Source organism: Elephantulus edwardii, unplaced genomic scaffold (genome assembly GCF_000299155.1).
Source record: "Elephantulus edwardii isolate Elephantulus edwardi_28Jun2011 unplaced genomic scaffold, EleEdw1.0 scaffold00114, whole genome shotgun sequence".
NCBI classification, from domain to species: Eukaryota; Metazoa; Chordata; class Mammalia; order Macroscelidea; family Macroscelididae; genus Elephantulus; species Elephantulus edwardii.
The window spans coordinates 1,951,178-1,970,821 of NW_006399864.1; the positions used below are offsets into that span (position 1 = coordinate 1,951,178).

A 19,644-nucleotide genomic window follows, 5' to 3' on the forward strand; every position below is an offset into this window, starting at 1 on the left:
CTCTTTTGAAATTGATTGCAAAAGAAGATTTCCACCAAGAAAATAATTTTGAAGTGTTTTAATGCACAAAAAGAACATCCAAGAAACAGAAGAGGGAGTGATTAGTAATGAGGAAGCACTATATAAAGGAGGCTTCTCCCAACTCAGTAACAGGAATACAGCGTAAACAGACATCAAAGGATGTGAACCCTTTAGGATTAAGTGCAAACCCTAAAGTTAGATACAACATTCATATATGGCTTATTATCTGGTAGCAAGAATATTTTCATAACCATGTATATTGACATTGATACTTAATGGTAAGATGCTTTTGACTCAAAAGTTAAAAGAAACACCAAAGAGGTAGTTTTTCCAATGCAAGATGGGGGTGGGGAAATTGCTTTATGTTGCTTTTATTTTTTCCCCCAAAAAATCTGCAACCATTTTCATTTGAATCAGATGGGAAGATAATTCTCCTTTCTAAACTAAGAAGCCAATTCACAACCCTCATGAGAAACTGTTCCCTCGTGAACAAAATGTTTTTGAACTGATCCCAAGAGTTGGCTGGGGAGCCTCCGTGTTGAAGGCTTCGTGATGTTGAATAAGAAACAAATCTGAGTCAGCAAAAACCTGCTAAGATCTGACAAGCAACTGGAGGGACCCAAACCGTTATCTCCTTAAATTCTACCTACAGTTTCATGATGGGAACGTCTACAGTGCTGTAAGAATGTTGATAGATACCCTATATTCCTTTCAAGGGATTGTTTTCAATGAAACAAACAAAAAAAAAAATTCAGAAACAAAAATGAAGCCAAAAAATTCCCCAGGGACCAATGAAACTGTATGATGAGTCTTACAAGGTACTGCAGGTAATCCCTTATACTGTTTCAACTGTATTTCATAAAGTCAGCACATTTTAAGACTAAGAGAGTATGGGCTTGGGGCTGGTGGGTGTCATGTGCTATCTACAGGGGAAGACAGAGAGCATGGAAAGTCTGCAGATATTCAAGCTCTTCAACACTGGTCATTTAACTATATGTACAAACTAGCTTATCCTAGCCTTTACAATAAGAAACATGCCCACCCACCCATATTCCCCCCCCCCAAAAAAGAAAAGATTCAAGGGGAAACCAAATATTTGTCAATGAACAAAACTACAACCGTCATTTATTGGACAAGGGTTAGGCACCACTAGAAACAACGTGATCAATATAACCAGAGCTGACTTGTTACACATCAGAAGGCATAAATACACAGTAAATAAGAGGTTTAGAAGTAGCCCCAGCAGAGCATGTACATATACAGGCTGCCATGAAACTGAGCAGGGAGAAAGCAGTTTCCTCACCCAACAACAGTTTTGCAGGTGAGAGATGCTGAGAGCATGTGGTTAACACCAAGCAGGGACCCGCAGGCATCTCTCCTCTGAAAACGCGCCAGGTGAGAAAGTGAAGGTCCCACGTGGGGCAGATTGTCAGCTGTACACCCTCCTGCCCTTGGATCTGTGGACTGGTCCTTTTGCTGATGCTGGTCTGCAGCCTCATGCCTCCTGCCTGCCCAGGTGTGGGTGTCAGAGAGGCAGATGCTCTCAGAAGACAAGGGACCCAGTCACTGGCTGTGGGCGGATGTGGGACCCCACTGACTCCAGTCACCAGCTCCTCCTGCCTCTGCGGTCTCCAGCTCCAAGCCGACATATAAATAAGGCAGGGCCCTCACTGTGGCTGCTCCCTTGGCCACCGGGGGAGCAGAGCCTGCAGGAGGCCGTGCAACGACTGTTCACACCAGTGTTGGAACGGAGAGCAGCTCTGTGCACTGCTGCAAAAACAAACCCCCCTCCCACCCCGGGCCCAGCACGTGTGTCTGTCAGTCTACTGGGTCGCTCTGTCTGTGGTGAGGAAGATGCTGTGCTGCTCCTGGGCCCTTGCGATCAGCTTCTTCTTCTTCTTCTTGTTCTTGTTGTTCTTGTTATTCTTATTGTTCTTGTTGTTCTTGTTCTTGTTTTTATTCTTGTTCTTGTTCTTATTCTTGTTCTTGTTCTTGTTATTCTTGTTGTTGTTGTTCTTTTCTTTTGAGGTTCTCTTCCCTACAGGAGGGGTGAAAAGGAAAAAAAATGAGATCTCAGAATGAGCTCTTTCTCTTGTGAAAGAAAACACAAAACACGAGGTGTTTTACACAAACCCATCTGGAAAGCATCACCTATGGTGGAGGGGAAAAAAAAAATAACCTGCCTCAAAGAGAAAATTGTTCACATTAATTTTGAAGGAATAATAATAATTTACTAAATTGGATGTGCTGTCTAAAAACAGAGACTGATCTTCCTGTTCCAGGGAACTGGCATATTTGAAAACCTCCCAGCGGTCCCATCAGTCCTGCAAATATCATCCTGCCACAAAAAATCCCCTTTACCCCCTCTTACTTTTTAACAATGCTACCCTTTACTACACATCCTTACATCTTTCTACTGCTCCACATGTCAGGGGGTCAAAAGAAAATAAGCATCTATCTACAGTAAATATACCAGAAGTTTCAAAGCCCCCTCTCGCTACCCCACGGGGGGAATTAGAGTCTGCTTTTAACACGATTCCCTCTGTGTTCTCCAAAGGCCAATATACAAAATGACATATGTGCGATACTTCTTCATTTTATTGGCGAATTCATGAGGACATCATGTATCATATGGCTTAAGGCTTCTCAGACAAATTCCTTGCACAAGTTGTTTTTATTAATTCCAAGCAAAGAAACGGCTTGCCTGTTTTGATGAGCTGGTGGTATGTGCTTTCCTAAACATTCACACCACACTTTCCTATTTTGCCTTTTTGCTACAGTCACTAGGAAGTCCAGACTCAGAAATAAAATCATTGAGGATTTCCTTCCTCAGGGACCTGGAGATGCCAATGCCCCTTCACTTTTGATGTTGGGTCACCTTCGCCTCCTTGAAATGATGGTTTCTAATCTTATTTTATATGGCTTCAATGTTCTTTGCAGGGATATAGCAGGGAGATTCTGAGGAAAAAAGACTCAAGAACTCAAATCTTTTGTTGTTCAGGCCTGTTCTCTCTAGCTTTTAAATTTCTAGGTTCTGGGATTTTAGAACTGAAATGGGCTTCAAGAAATGGGCACTTTAAGAGGTCATTCACCACCAACAACCTTTAGTTCAGACTCAACTGAAAAGCCTCCCTTGCTGGCCTCTCTTACTCTCCCCCTTGTTTGAATTCTAACTTTAGGGTGTAGTTCTAGAAAACAGAAGGAACTCTAACTTTAGGGTGTAGTTCTAGAAAACAGAAGGAACTTTGGTAGGAAGCATAGTTTCTAGTGTGTCTCACTGCTAACCAAACGACACACCTCCAGCAGTTCAAATCCACCAGAAGCTCCATGGGAGAAAGATGGGCAGTCTTCAACTGTTATGACTGACAGCCTTTGAAATCCAATACCTCATCATGACAGGTCAGAATCAACTTGATGGTAGGGTGCTGAGTTGAACTGTTGTTCTAGAAAACTTAGGGTCACCTCAGCCTGTGAGGCCTAGTTATTGGACACCTCAGCAATCAGCACCACAGTGGAACATTCCCATCTAATCCACGTCTCGCATTCTCCCCACACCTGCAAACCCAGTATCCTTGGTCCTTTCCGTCTATGGACATAGCTCTTCATCTTGGGCAATGAAGAAGGTGGTTGACATAAAGATACGAAGTCAGTTGGAAACTGATGCCTTAGAGTAATAGACTGAGAAAGGTCACAGATTTCTAAGTGTCTCTCATCCCTGTTCTTACTGACCAGAAAAAGTCCCTTTTGTTTAGGGATAGAAAGCTGCCTCACCTTTCACACCCTTAACACAGTGGTGGCCATAAAGTTGATATGCAATAAACATGTGCTGGGTAAAAAATCTTTATTACAAGAACAAATATGTAAAAAAAAAGAGTAACTTATTTTTAATATGACATGACATTAAAATAATGAGAACATGATCATGCCCTCATATTAAGTTATAAAGATCCTTGAAGTTAACTTCTGGTTCTCATTAAATTCTGGCACTAAAGTTATCATGGCATTTTGCCATCTTTAAACCTAGTTAATCCTACCCAGTGAAATCTTAGTGTAAGCCATCATTAATCAAAGCAGCTGTAAAGTTACAACTCTTGAGAAACAGTCTATCTGGTGAGGAGACACACCTGAACAAGGTCAGAGAGATGAAATACTTAGCACAAAATAGCACATTCAAAAAAAGGAGTTTTAGTTACAATGTTTTACAGACAAGTTTGGGGGGTTTTTTTAGTTCTGAAGGGTTTTTTTGTTTTTTTTGTTTTTCAAAGAATGAGTGCCCACTGTCTTTTCAAAACTCATCAGGTTTACATTTAATTTCTTTAAAACTTGGAATTGAAAAAGAAATTTAAACCAATTGACTGAAAAAATAAAGCTAGCATTACTAAATTTGAAAATGTTCTCTGCTGAAATAAAAACAAAACCGAAATTTACCAAGTAGGTATTTTTAAAAGTTTTGCTGATGTTCAATTTTCACACAAATTTGTGTAGCTGAAGTTTGAAGGTACATTGCTTTTCACTCACAGCAAATCCATGCTAAATGACTGGAGACTCTCATTTTTAAGAGAGGGTCAATTTGAAGTCATTTACCTAACACATGACGCTGATGTAATTGTCAATACTAAATGAGCTTTGGGTCTGCTGGTTGACATAATAGTGTGAAAGAGGCAAGTTACTCAATATTTTAATAGAACAATTTGTAAGGTGGCCAAAAATTCAGCAATGCTCCTAAAAATTTATTTGTTGAAAATAATTTTTCAAATTGTATCATTATGTCTTTGGCAGGATGCTATGCATCTCCAGGAAGAGATTGTTTGGGGGCCCTAAATTCTATGCTAAAGCTCCTCCTCAGAAGTCTCTTTGAATGAAGTCTCTATGCTATTGACTGTTAGTTGGTTTGTTTTTTTGCTCAGTCCCAGTTCTCAAGAAGGTTATACTGCAAATATCAGTGTTATGATGAGAATCCAACTTTCAACCATGAATAGGCTGAAGTTAACTGCAAATACTTTGTGGTCCTACTGGTTGTTCCAATCCGGAGTCTAATTCAAAGAATTAAAAATCCATACAAAATGCAAGACAAAGTCAGACATTTTCTTCTAAAGATTTTCAAACTTAACCAAAAAATCAAGTTAGCCAAAAATAGATCTCCCCATTCTCATGTGTACATTTGAAAATCAAGCTATATTGGGCATAGAGACATATGTATTTACATTTACATTTAAATCCCTGTATCTGTGGATATAAGATTGTTATTGGTATAGTGGTCATTGAGTTGATCAATTTTAACTGACTGAACCCTGTCTGTGCAATGCAGAAATGCTCAATAGAATTTTCAAGATTGACATTTTGAAAGTAGATGGCCAGGTCTCTCTGCTTAGGTGCCTCTGAAAATGTTTAAACAGCCTACCTCCCAAATAGCAGAAGAAGGTTTAACCATCTGCATCACCAGTGGACTTTCTGATGTAAAATTAAATGCAAAAGTTTTGTGAATTCCCTCATTCTCAAGCATATTTACACAGACAGGAAAAAAACGGAAAGACACGGACAATGCAAATAACCCAAAAGTAGTTCCACTTATGAGCTTAACATTCTTACTTTTTTAGTTCACAAGGAAAGGGTAAAATAGACTGCCCAAGAACAGCAGAAAGGAGTGTTCCATTTTAGACAGAAATTGTCAGCCTCAGGCATATTCCAGTTCAATGACACGTTATACATGTCTTTGAGTCTTTTAAGAATACAGTAAACTGAACAAATACTGCTGGATGCATCTCTTCTAGACCAAATGGGAATTGGTGTTGTGAGCAAAGCTTGTCACAGCTGTTAAATGGTTGCAAGAAGACTGACCTAAATAGTATATACCCATTTCTAGAAGGGAGACACTTCTGTCCTCTTTTACCAGAAGGCTATGCAATATTGTATGAAAAAGTTGTGCTCCCAGAGTTAAAGGAGATCAAATGATAGGAACAAGAGAAGATTATTATCCAAGTGAAAGAATTCAGAAAGACACTAACCAACAAGCCATACTCTAATCAACATAACTGCAGTGACTTCCATACATGTGCAGATTGTCCAAAAAGAAACCCTATCAGCTCTTTACAGATAAGGGAGTATTTCCACAGGAAATATTCCCAAAGCACCACCGTGTGTTGCTGTTATTCAAATGAGAAATAGAGAAGAGTATTTTGAACAAAGATATCAGGCTGAATCAAAAATTACATGACACTGTACTGTACTGACTCTCCTGCCAGACATTGTCTGGATAAGTCTTTTTGTAGGAACAAAGGTTTCTTATCCACCCAAGAGCAAGTTGGCTGTCAAGACCATCCTTGACAGAGGCTGTCAAGGATTACCATGATTACTATTTGTTTTGACAGTGTCTTTCTAAAGTTGGAATACAATGGAATAAAATGAAAGAAAAAAAGATTCAGTAGCTGCGATTACACAGATTTTTCTAAAGGTCCTAAGCCTTTTCTCAAGGCTAAGGAATAGGGTTATTACTCTTCAGTGAGCTTGTGACGCTGTGTCGCCTATGGCTTGGGAAGCCACACCACCAGTTTTTCTACTACTCTGTGTCCCACATGGGGAGAGGCAGGATTAGGTCAAGCTTGCAGAGTAGGAAAGAAAGGCTTGGTGATGTGGTTTTTAAAATAAGCCATTGAAAACATTATGGATCACAACAGAATACGATCTCACATGTTTTATTTGGACCCATCAGCAAGGATTCATCTCAAGAGGATTATGCAGCTGGTGCTGAGGACCAGCAAAGATGAGAGAGAGAAAGATTCTCATTGAAATGAGCTGTTATCAATCACAGTGGCCTTGAACATGCGGTAACTGTGAGAGTGAGGAAGGACCAGGCAACACTTTCTTCCTGAAGATGACTGGATGATGGGTGGCCAACAACAAGGAAAAGGGAAATCTAAGGTAGAAAGTCAGCCTGTGACAAATGTAATTGACTATAGATGGTCAAGAACTACAGCCATCAATACGGATCGGATCAAGGCTCAACATCAAGAAAACAAAGATTCTCACCACTGGGCCAATTCACAGCATCAGTATGGATGGTGAAGAGATTGAGATAGTTAACAGTTTTAGTTTGCTTGGCTCCACAGTCAACACTCTTGGTAACAGCAGCCAGGAAATCAAGAGATGAATTGCATTGGGAAAGTCAACTCTTAGGGACCTCTCAAAAGTACTGAAGAGCAACGATGTCAGGCTGGAGACTAAGGTGCGCAATTACATGCTATACTTCAGAGAGTTGGACAATGACTAGGGATGATAGAAAGAGAATTGATGCCTTTGAGCTGTGGTACTGGAGAAGAGTGTTGAATAGACCATGGACCTTTATTATGCCATACCTGAAACCAAGAACAATATTCTCATTATGAGGGTATGTTTGTGATGCTCTGCTTTATACCAAAGCTTCATCGTGAGGAGATTCAGCCATTGTTCAAAGTAGTGAAAACTGAAAGACAAGACTCTGTAACCACCAACCTGGCAAATCTTGCTGTGTATCTGGGGACACTTTGGGGGCTGAATGAAAAGGTTGCATCCACCTCTGATGTCACAAGGATTGAGATGTAGACAATGAACAGCAACCAGGCTCTTTTTTGTTCTAGTCTGAGCAAACGGAGTTGGCCAAGAGTAAGTAGCAACAAAGATTTGTTTATTTAACAGTGATGAATGATTCTGGAGAGAGTGAGATGATCTCAGGAATATCTTAAAAGCTTATATAAAAATAGACAAAAGGCTCCAATACAAGCCATGAAAGAAATAAGAAATAGTTAACAAATGCACTTAAGCAAGTCAACCTTGGTGACACTAAAAGCTGTCAAAGACATTTAGATGCCACTGCAAAGATTCTTAAATGGGGAAGTACGTTAAGCTGGTGAGAATGTGGTAAGACAGGCATCAGAACGCATTAGTGGGAATATGAAATTGGTACAGCCTTTCTGAAAAAGTCATCTGGCAATGTGTACAAAAGCATTTAAAATATTCATAACTTTTGACTTGTATATAGAAATCTATCCTAGAAAAATAATCTAAACACAAAGATTTACTGTAGAGATGTTTACTGTAACACTAGGGGAAAAAATTCAATTTGCCAAACTGTCCTCCTATAATTTTTCATGACCTCTTTGTTCCATGATTACTGATGCAGTCATGTGTATTTTCAACTACAGAGTGAATAATTTTGTATTTTAAAATTGTAGAAATTAACTTTATTCCCACAAGTTCTCCCACTGCATATTCTTATAACTTATCATAAGCTGGTATAATAAAAAGCACATAAACCTAAAGCAGTCCTACTGCGGTCGCAAGCCAACTCTTCAGTGGAGTCATTGCGGTGACTGAACCTAATAGCTAAAAGAGTATTAGAACGACTGACTTTAACATTTCAGACATTCAGGAAGATTTTAGTTCATGAAGCTTCTTTTATCTAAAGAGGAATTCAAGTAGGAATCCTGTGATTAGCACAAGAATCCTGGGATGAACATGACTGGGTGCTACCATAGTATGTTCAGGTAGCCTAAGATCACGATCAATGCATGCCAGTACTAAATAACTAACACTGACACTTATTTAAGGAACGCTGTTGGCACAGAGCATATAACATAATGGGTTACTAACTGAAAAGTCAGTGGTTCCAATCCACCGGCTACTCCGTGGGAGAAAAGATGGGCAGTCTCCTTCTGAAGAGATTTAGTCTTGTAAAGCTGAAGGAGGTTGAGTGGAGATGCTACTTATTTCCACCAGTTGGGGAGTCAAAGAGCAGAATAAGGTAAAAAGAGCAAAATAGACAAATGAAGGTTCTATGTGGAGTGTTTGTTAATAGCGCCCAGCTGGCTTTTTAGAAATAGGCCTCTTCTAACTACGCACATTTCACAAATAGCTTGTTATGAAAGGACTGGTAACATTTATTCCTTCGATGGTTGGTTGACATCTCTGATCAAATTTTCTTTGAGGACAGGAATAATCCAGAGACAAATTAGTAAATGGACAAAGTGTGGAAAGATAACCAAACCACCAACTGAGGACAGCCCACTTGGCGTCTACGCTGCCCCTCAGTCATTTCATCTTTGTAAAGGAGCGCTTTTTGCTTTAGCACATAATCCAAGGAGAATTGACTAGAAGCGGCTCTGCTTACAAGACTATTGGCAGAGAGCGACAACTGCTCAAAATTTAAAAAAATTAAGACAAAATTTTGTGGGGAAGTAGACATCTCTAAACATTTATAAAATCCTCCAGAATATCATAAATTCAGAATATCTTAATGAATAGAAATCTCTATAGTACCTACAGAGATATATGGGAATTTGTTAAAACTAATTCAATAAGCCAGTTTTCTTGGATGGGAACCTATCAACTGTGTTCCTGTTCTTCCACCTAAAATATGTCACATCCCTATTGTAAAAAGAATGGCCTTAGAGTCTTGCTTTGTTTTCTCAGATTTTGCTACATAAGACATTCTATTATTAGGCATTGGCTCTGCTATCGATTTTGTTGACAAGATATATCCAGTTTGATTTTTTCAACCCCCGTTTCATCAAAATGAAAAAAACCACTGAGACGCTCATCCTGATTATCTACACTTTTATGAATTAATTCAATCATCACTAAGTGTCAACCACATGACATTTCAAAATTTCCTCATTTTACAGCTCTAAGGAGAATCACTGTTTTTAACATATTGAACATGATTTTTTAAGGAAGTAACCAGAGATTTCTTTATCCCTGCCAATGCACTTGAAGCCATAGAGGCCCACAGAAAACACATTCAAAGGAGATTTGGCTTTGTTTTCTATCAGGAGTGCTGGATACTTCCAGTAGTTGAATTTCTTAGTTATCTAGTACCTCAAATAAGAAATAAAACCAAACCAAAACGAATCACCAAAACAATTCAAAACCAGAATTCTAACATTTTTAAGATGGGGAATAAGCAAAATGAAGTCAGTGCAAATGTAGAGGTTCATTTGACAAGACAAAGAGTGTCAGGCCATGTAAAAGAATATGACTGTCATGCTTCTGGTGGTAATAGTAGAGTTAGTTAATAGTGGCCCTGAAGGACAGGAGAAGACAACAAATAATATCGTAAGTTCTAGGAGTAAAATCATGTAACCCCCTCTGTGAACTCTTAAATTCGGCATAAACCACAGATTATCTGTATCAGACTTTGAGCAAATTTATACTACCTCCTAGATTGCTAGGGAACTCATTGTACTGTTAACTCAAAGTTTCCCACTTCTAATCCATCAACTGCTGTAATCTATTGGAACAGGCTTCGTGGAGTTACAAACATGTTCACACTGTTGACCTCTGGCTGGCAGCCAAGTGCTTTTAAGAACTGTACATTCGGGCCTCCATTATAAAATAATATCAAAAAGAAAAACCCCACTTCCAGTAAGTGCATTTTCACTCATCATCTCCAAAGACAGTAGAAATGTCCCGTGGAATTCCTATATATTTACGGCTTCTTTACAGAAGCACACTGCCACATTTTTCTCCCATAGAGCAATTGGCACGTTTGAACTGGTGACCAGTTTTTAGCCATTGAACCCTCAGGATTCCCTTGAAAGAAAAGTCACAATCACATTTGTGTGAGAAAAATACAAAATTCGACCGCAAGGGGGCAATAATTCACTTTTAGTGTGAAGAGCATAATTATAAAAACTAATAAATACAGAGAAGAAGCTTTAGGGTTTAGAAGTTTTAAATAACTGTCATTTAACCCCAAGGGGAGGCATTTTCCCCCTTTGGCACAGGAGAGGAAAATCCTGGATGAGATGGGCTGTCAGTAACTCAGGTAATGGGGGTAGGCACGCTGGAGTCATTGACACTGGCTCAAACAGGCTTCAGAGCTACTGGGCACTGGGTCTGACTCGCAGGCCACTCAATGGCACATAACAACAACAATTAAGGTAAGCACTGTAGTGGACCAAAGAGTTACAAGACCCAAAATGGAAATTACCTACCACTTAGATAATGGTTTACAAGGAACAAATTGCTTCCTGAGTGAGGAAAAAAACACCATCAACCAATCAGTGTCATTTAGTATGGATAAATTTTTATAAACTACCTGCAAAGAACAGGTGTTTAAGTCTCTTATCAGGAAGGCTAAAGCTGTAAAACTAAAAATTATCTTTGTGATCTTCTGGTCTAGAAAATGCACACAGATTATTTTTTTAAACAAACTGAAAAGTTCATCGTTTCACGCTGATCCCTGACAAAGTATTCTGGCGACATCTCCCGCCCTATCCCACAATCTGCAGGCCTCCTGGGGAAGGGAGAGAGACAGGGAATATACCATTTATAATTGAGCACTGGTGGCCTGGGGGTAAGAGGCTGCACTGCAATCCCAAAGGCATGCGATTCGTAGCCACCAGCTGCACCATGAGAGAAGGATGGGCCTCTGGAAACCTGCTGGGGGGTCTGCTAGGGGTCGGTTCTGACTCGATGACACATAACAACAACTCTGCACCCAGTGCTTGACCTCTCTCTAATCAAAACTTGGTAGTCTGAGTCCACCTAGGTTGGCCATCAACTTTCAAAAACTCAGCCTTTGCAAACTCTCCGGGGCAGTTTTACTCTAACATGCCTGGGGTCTCCCTGAGGTTGGAGCTGACTGGACGGAAGCTAGATTTTTTTCATGTGGTTTTGTTTCTTTGGGATTGTGGTTCAATTTAACAAAATCATTTTGAGACAAGGCAACTAAATCAGAGAACACGAGAGTGACAAATCCAAGTTCCTGTAGCTAATTAGTAACAGAGCTGCACTTGGACACGGCTGTCAATTTCTTTCTTAGACACTTTCACTGCCTTGAATGTTACTGGATGAGGACACAGGTGCAGTTATGTGTAAACATATACAGAGAAGTGTGTATACTGACCAATCCCTATTAGTCACTGGCCTCATGGAAATGTGAGAACTACTTCTGAACGTTTCTGTTCTTGTGAACTGTCTGTCTGTGACTTAGACTATCTGTACATTTATACCACATTAATGGGTTGTTGTTGTGTTGGGGTTTTCCCCCCTTTCTTTGTACCCATACACCATCTAAAGCATCCCTGGGTAGCATCAGATGCCAAATACTTCTATTAGGCACTACTCATCATAATTGCTCTCTACACATTCTTAAGTGAATACTGTGGAAAAATTAAGTACTTACACTCTGCTGCCATTAACACTGTGCGGACACCCTCCCTAAATGTCTCCAAAGAAACAGAATTCCCAGAAAATGAGGAGGCTCATTTGGCATCCCCAAATTCAGTCAGGAAAAACAGCAGATAAGACAGAGAAAATGATACAATTGTTTTCATTTGATTAGAAGATATGGGATAACCAGAAAAGAATTTCAAGTTCCTCCATAGCTGACTTCATAACACCAGGTGCCTTTTAAGATAATTTCATTAGGATGAGAAGCTTTGATACCTTCTTCTTGGTCTTGAATCAATAACCATTAGCTAAATGGGGAGAGAAGTCCAAGAAATGACATTTAGAACTATCATAATATGGCAAACATTTATTTAATTTGGATTCAACACAATTCTGCTAGAACTTGAAGACAAGCTTGCAAGTGAGAAGAAAGTTAATAATGGTTTCTACGTGATACTGTGTAGGGTTGTGGGTTATCAGAACAAGCTTATAACTTTTCTGGCTCACCTAAGAGGCAGGATGTTCTAAGAAGATGGTCAACACAGGGTAAGAGAAGAGGATATGTGTTCCACAAAGGATTATAAATACATTCACTCGTTTTAGTCCACGTCACATTTTGAATCTTCTTCATTGTAAAACTTATCAGCCTTTTTTATAATTTTTTTCCCTATATAACATTCATGATGCATTTCATGGCATCATGCTTGGAAAGGTGGCAGGACACCGCATGAGAGGAAGAGGACAGCTCATGAGAGGAAGACCCCAGATGAGATGGGCGGACACAGTAACTGTTGTGCTGGGTAGAGGTGTGTCAGAGTCAGGGAGACTGGCTCAGGATCGGGCAGTCTTCAGAACTACTGCACATAGAGTCGCTATGAGCTTCAGGTGACTCGACGGCACACAATAACAAGTGTATAACACACCAGTTAGTGTGTGAATCATTACACATGCCTCAATTCTTTTGTCATTACCCAACTCTCACAAGTATGAGAGACAGTTGAAAAGTCTAAGGCCTGGGTCAGATGCATCTGTTAGACAGGTGGGTAACAACTTTGCTTGTCAAGCTTTCCTAAGATTGGTTTCAGAAAATATTCACAGTAGGATGAACTGTCAAAGAATGACCAAATAAGTCTTAGAAGAAAGACAACCAGAATGTTCCTTAGAAATGAAGATTCGAAGATTCTGACTTGCTTGCCATTAGAAGAGTCCAATCACTAAAAAAGGCCTAACAGTAGGCAAAGCCTGCGGGATCCAACAGGGACAAGGGGGATTCTCAGTGAGACGGGCTGACACAGTGAATACAGGGACAATCGCTGGGGAAGGCTCAGAACTAGGTAACACTTTCTATTACACAGTCGCCATGCGTCAGGCCCAAAGTGATGGCAACTAACAATAAAAGTTTGTGACTAATTAAAATTAACTACAACTTAAGTGCTGAAAGGAGGTCTGGGAGCACAGTGCAGTATGGGCTGTGGTGCTCAGTGAAATGCTGGCAGTTCAAATCCACCAAGGGCTCCTTGGAGAGAAGAGGTGTGGCCTTCTCCCACAGGATTTACAGAAACCCAGTGGAGGGTTACAATGGCCTGGGATCAACGTGATGGTGGTGGGCTTGGCTCTGGTTTGGCTAATGCTTTAAGTGCCAAGGATTCCCAATTGATTTCCTCTAAGAGCAAGTTACAGATTTTCATGCAAATGTACCTCACCTAGTAAGAGGAGTTCTAGTGGCCTAGCGGGTAAGGAGTTACGGTGTCAACCAAAAAGCAGGCAGTTCAAATTCACCAGCTGCTCTGAGGGATAAAGATGATCAAGCGCCTCTCATGAAATTCACAGCCTCTGAAAACCCGCTGTGAGATGGCTCGGACCCCATGGCCACTGAGTAAGGCAAGTTAGAGCAAACTTTATGGACTAGATTGAAACTCACAGTGGAGTCAGGAAACAAAGTTGACTTTTCTTTTCCACCCATTTTAAAATAAACTCTCTTGCTCTGTACAGGCTCCTAACTGGATTCTGCCTTTAACTTCAATTTTCACAGGTAGTATGTAGTCAAACTTGACCCTGAATAAACACCATGACCTCAAAGCTAACTTCCCTCACGTAACAGCCTTGGATCTCTCTCTACCTCCATTTTATCACCTCAAAAGAACCATGAGCAAACCTGGCCAGTCTTCTGTGAGGCACTCCAATGACTACCTGCAAAGGTGGGCAGAGTCACATGATACTAAACCGGGTGGTTATCTGGGTGCATGTTTTGTTAATTACATGTCCTGAGATGCAAAGCAGAGTGCTGCCATTCGGAAGCTAGCGAACTTGGACCAGTTACTTTCTTAACACGTTGTTGCAAATGACGGCAAAATGTGTTTCTAAGCACAGTCATCAATTTAAAACTGTGCGGCAACTTGTTAAAACCTAGGGTATTATGGTTATCACAAGAGTCCAGAATTAATTGTGGAGTGAACTTGCGGCAGTGGGAGAGGTGCAGGGGGATTATATACCAAAGAAAGAATTTTTCTTTTAATTTTCAAAGAGAAGCGAACTGGGGGGAAAAGCTGGGCAGGGAGAAAAGTGCAACAATGAATGAATGGAAATCCAAAATCTCTGTAAATGTTCATTAAAATTAATAAAATTTTAAAAAAATGATAAGAGCAGTAGTGTCCACTTCAGGGTTACTGTGAGGGGGAATGAGGGACATATGCAAAACTCCAGGAACTACACATGACACACGGATACTAGACAAATTACAGCACCATAGGAGGCATCTCCTGTGTCATATATCTAAGAACCCTCAAGGCAAATACAGTGTTTAATCTTGTAGAGATCCTGACTCAAATACTATAGAAAAAGGTGTTCCCAAGACAGTAAGAGAGATCTGAATATGTACTGGATCTTACATAACATGAATTTAATTGTATTAGACAGAATTGGATCCAGAGAGTCACTGGTGTAGTCAAACCATCAACCTTTTGGTTACTAGCAAGCTCTTAATCCCTGTGCCACCAGGACTCCTTATTAGTAGAAGAGAAAACATAAACATAGTGGAGAGCACAAGAGAAATTGATGGTTTAAGATTGAAAACACCCACTAAGAATAAAAGCCCTTGGTAAATAGAACCAGTAAAGAAAACAATACATACTATCAGGAAGAAATTTTTACTACGTAGAGTACAGATGTTAAAGTAGTAAGATTGAAGATATTAAAATAATAATTGTGAAAAATTGTTTGTAAGCAAAATAGATTTTAGATTAAAAAAAAAAAAAAAGAACCCTCAAGGTAAGCATTATTTCCATTTTGCCAATGAGGAAAAGCGTTTAGAGACGTTAAAAGCTCAAAGTCGCCTTGCTTGGCCATGACTCCAGCCCACATCTGGTTGGTTCTAAAACCTGTACTCTCTCCACCGCACTCTTTGGATCCCTCGTGCCCCACAAAAGGCCTTTGATCTCATCATCATTTAAATGGCTGCTGTACAAACAAATTAATAAATAAACATCAGACCACAGAAAGGCATCATACTCCCCTACACAGTGTTAGGGCTCCCTCGGGCCACATTAGCCCCCTTCCCAGGGAGACTGGCCCACACCCTGTATTTCTCAAATCATTCCTTGGGGTTAAGGCAGTCAAAGCCTCAGCTTCCTAGGGTCAAGTAACGCATTTAGGATTCTCGCTTAGAAGCCACTGTGAGGCTGTGGTAACACCCAGGAGAAGAAAACACAGGACGCTTATTTCTAGCTGGGAGCTGGAAGAGGTTCAGAGCTGGGGTACCCTACAGCCAGTGTGTGCAGGCTGGGGGCAGAATTCTCCAGGGAGCTTGAAAACTCCAAGTTCCCTCATCATCTTCAGAGTCCTCTCTGGGATCCTCGGAGGGAGGGTGCAGAATTAGTTTTCGGCTTCAGGGATCTTTGGGGCCAGGTCTGGATGGCATGTGGACAGTGGGAAGCTGGCTCGAGACAGGGAAAAGAGGAGCTGGAGCAGGATGAAGTCAGTGCCACAAGCGAGCATCTGAGGAGAAACTGCACCCTCCTCCGTGGTACCTTCCAGACTGCAAAAAGAAGAAAACTACACCTGGCGGCCTGGTGGTTTAATTGGGTGAAGCAGCCAACTGCTAACTGAAAAGTTGGTGGTTCGAACCCACCAGCTGTTCTATGGTGGTGGTGGGGGGGGGGAAATCTGGTGATCTGTTTCAGGAAACATTATAGCCTAGGAAGCCGATGGTACAGATCTACTCTGTCTTGGCGAGTGGTGGTGTGTTCTAACGACTTGATAGCATGTAGTAGGTACCTGGACTCAGTTCCTTGGGTCCTGCTGGTGGATGAAGCCCCCGAAAAGTGAGCTGTGGAGATCAAGCTCCCTCTCAGGTGGGAGGAAGGTGCACACCCATGGAAAGAGCCTTTGATCTCTGTGTTCAACAAAGCCCAGGGGCACAGCCATTAAGTGCTCAATTGCTGAAGAAAAGGCTGGTGGTTTGAAACCACCCAGGTGGCTTTGCAGAAGAAAGACCCACTCTTATTTAAAAAAAAAAAAAATCTGCAGAGTATTTCTCTGCCACATGGCAGAGACTGAAATATGACAATTTTTTTGAAAAAGAAAAAAATAGATAAAACTTTATCCATATTATAATATTTGGATGTTTTGCTCACTGTGGAACTTTTGCCAACTAATCAAGTAAAAGCCCAGGATTTCAATAAGGTGAAGGCATTTGAAGGAAAGCACTGGAATAGCATGTTCCACATTATCTCTGGACTGTAGGAAACATCACTTTTCTATTGTAAAAAGATAAAGAAAGATTTGCACACTGATAGAATCATTCTTGGGTTAGTTACCAAGGATGGGGTGGGAGTGAGCGGGAAATGAAAATTAACAGTAAGTTAGGTAGGTGAAGGAAAAGGGGTTACATAATAAATTCAACATTGTCATCAACTGCACTGATCAACTAGAATTAATACTATAAGATAAAAATGTGTGTGAATGATTGAATGAAAAGTAAATACTGTTTGCAAACTTTTGCCAAATGAAAAATACTTTTTTTTTTTTTGGAAACTAAACCTAAATCTAGTCTAAATTTTTTGACACAACCCTGCTCGCTGAAACTGAGGAGGACTTCATGCACTTGCTGCAGAGGGTCAAGGACTGCAGCCTTCAGTATGGACTGAGGCTCAATGTCAAGAAGACAAAAATTCTCACCACTGGACCAATCGGTAGCATCAGGATGGATGGTGAAGAGATTGAGATTGTTCACAGTTTCAGTCTGCTCGGCTCCACGGTCAACACTCTGGGCACCAGTAGCCAGGAAATCAAAAAACGTATTGCGATGGGAAAGTCTGCAGTTAGGGACCTCTCTAAAGTACTCAAGAGCAACGGTGTCTCTCTGGAGACTAAGGTGCGCCTGATACAGGCCATGGTTTTTGCAATCACTTATTATGCATCAGAGTTGGACAATGACTAGGGAAGATAGAAGGAGAATTGACGCATTTGAGCTGTGGTGCTGGAGAAGAGTATTGAATGTACCATGGACTGCCAAGAAAACAAACAGATTCATCCTAGAGAGGGTTAAACCAGACTGCTCCTTGGAGCAAGGATTCTGGGGCTTCGCCTGACATACTTTGGACATGTTGTAAGGAGAGACAGGTCTTTAGAGAGGGACATCATGCTGGGCAGAGTGGAGGGACAGCGCAGGAGGGGAAGACCCTCTATGAGGTGGATTGATTCAGTGACTGGGGTAATCGGGATGGGTGTGTCAGAGGCAATGAGATTGGCACAGGATAGAGCAGGGTTTAGGGCTGTACATAGGGTCACTATGAGTCGCAAACGACTCGACGGCACATAACAACAACAACAATAACTTTGTGAGTCTCGGATATCAAAACAATAGGATCAGGCTAGTAATTTTTCACAAACATCTTAATATTTCAAATAAAATTGGCATTTCACTCTCCAGAAAAAAAATACACAGATTTATAAATGCATAATATTAACTAATATCAAAAGATTCTTTTTAGACAGTGAATGTGTGTTCAAGCTTGCGTACACACACATACACGTCATACACACGGCTTACCCACATATTCACAATGTTCTTATTCGTTTTGTTTAATTTGGATGCCAGAAAGAAAGGGTGAAAAACCTAAATATTTGCCAACAATAGTATGAAAAAACTTAAAGGGTTACAGACATTATTTCAAATGAATGACTGTCAGATGAAATCTCGTAGGGGAGATTTGTCTTTCAAACTATTCCTGAACCTTCCTCTCTTTCTCCCATCGCCGTCAAGTTACAACTGGCTCATCACTGAATCTCCAGTGGTTTTTCAGAGGCTGTAAACTGCAAAAGGAGGTACTCTCCATCTTTCTCTGACTGAGTAGACGTCATCCAGAGTTCAACAAGAAAGACTGTATGAAGAGCCATCAGCGAGCCATTACTATGGTATGACATCCTTGAGGGACACAAATGGTCACTGCAATTAGCTCTTATCCAAAGGTTGAAAATTTGAGTCCTCCCCGAGGCACCTTATATCTACTCCCCAAACCAGGTCAACTCTGACATATACAGGGTTTCCACAAGTCAGCAGCTTTCAATATGAATTGAAGCTCAACATCAAGAAAATACAGATTCTCAACTCTGAGCCAATTGGGGGCATCATGATAGATAGATAGATAGATAGATAGATAGATAGATAGATAGATAGATAGATAGATAGATAAGAGATCTAGACTTTGTTTGTTTAGTTCCACCATCAACACCCTTGGTAACAGCTTCCAGGAGATCAAAAAATGAATTGCATCGAGAAAATCTGTTGTCAGGGAACTCTGCATAGTACTGAAGAGCAACAACGTCCATCTAGAGACAGATGTTCCTGATCCAAGTCATGGTCTTTGCAATTACTTGCTAGGCATCAGAAAGCTGGACAATGACTAAGGATGATAGAAGAATTGATGCCTTTGAGTTGTGCTGGAGAAGAGTATCGAACATACTATGGACTATTAAGAGTTCAAACAAGTCTGCCCTAGAGAGGGTGGAACCAGGCTGCTCCTTGGAGACAAGGATTCTGAAGCTCTGTATGACATACTTTGGGCATGTTGCAAGGAGGGACCAGGCCTTGGAGAGGAACACCATGGTTGGAATAATGTGGAAGGATAGTGCAAGAGAAGGTGACCTGGATGAGATGGATTGACTCAGTGACTAAGATAAAGGGAACAGGTGTGTCGGAGACAATGGAAGTGGCTCAGGATAGAACAAGTACATAGTGTTGCTATAAGTGATTCAATGACACATAACAACAACAATATGGGGGAGAGACTGGTCCAACACATGAGAGGAAAACCTTGAATGAGATGGATTGACACAGTAACTGGGGTAATAGGGGTACATGTAATGGAAACAGATTGGCTCAGGATAAGACAGGGCTCAGCAGTATTGTACACAAGGTCACTGTAAGTTGCAGGCATTTAACAACATGGAGGGAATCCCCCCAAACACACAGAGAAC

The 19,644-nt window shown here is 40.7% G+C and overlaps 1 protein-coding gene across 1 annotated transcript in view; it reads right to left on the reverse strand.

Annotated features, from left to right (window-relative positions):
• Positions 1-1,844: 1,844 nt before the first annotated feature.
• Positions 1,845-19,644, reverse strand: part of RSPO2 (R-spondin 2) — a 185,272-nt gene continuing 167,472 nt past the window's right edge. Inside the window, exon 6 of the mRNA XM_006892347.1 lies at positions 1,845-1,928. Within this exon, the coding sequence (XP_006892409.1) occupies positions 1,845-1,928 (84 nt within the window). The remainder of the gene's footprint in view (positions 1,929-19,644) is intronic.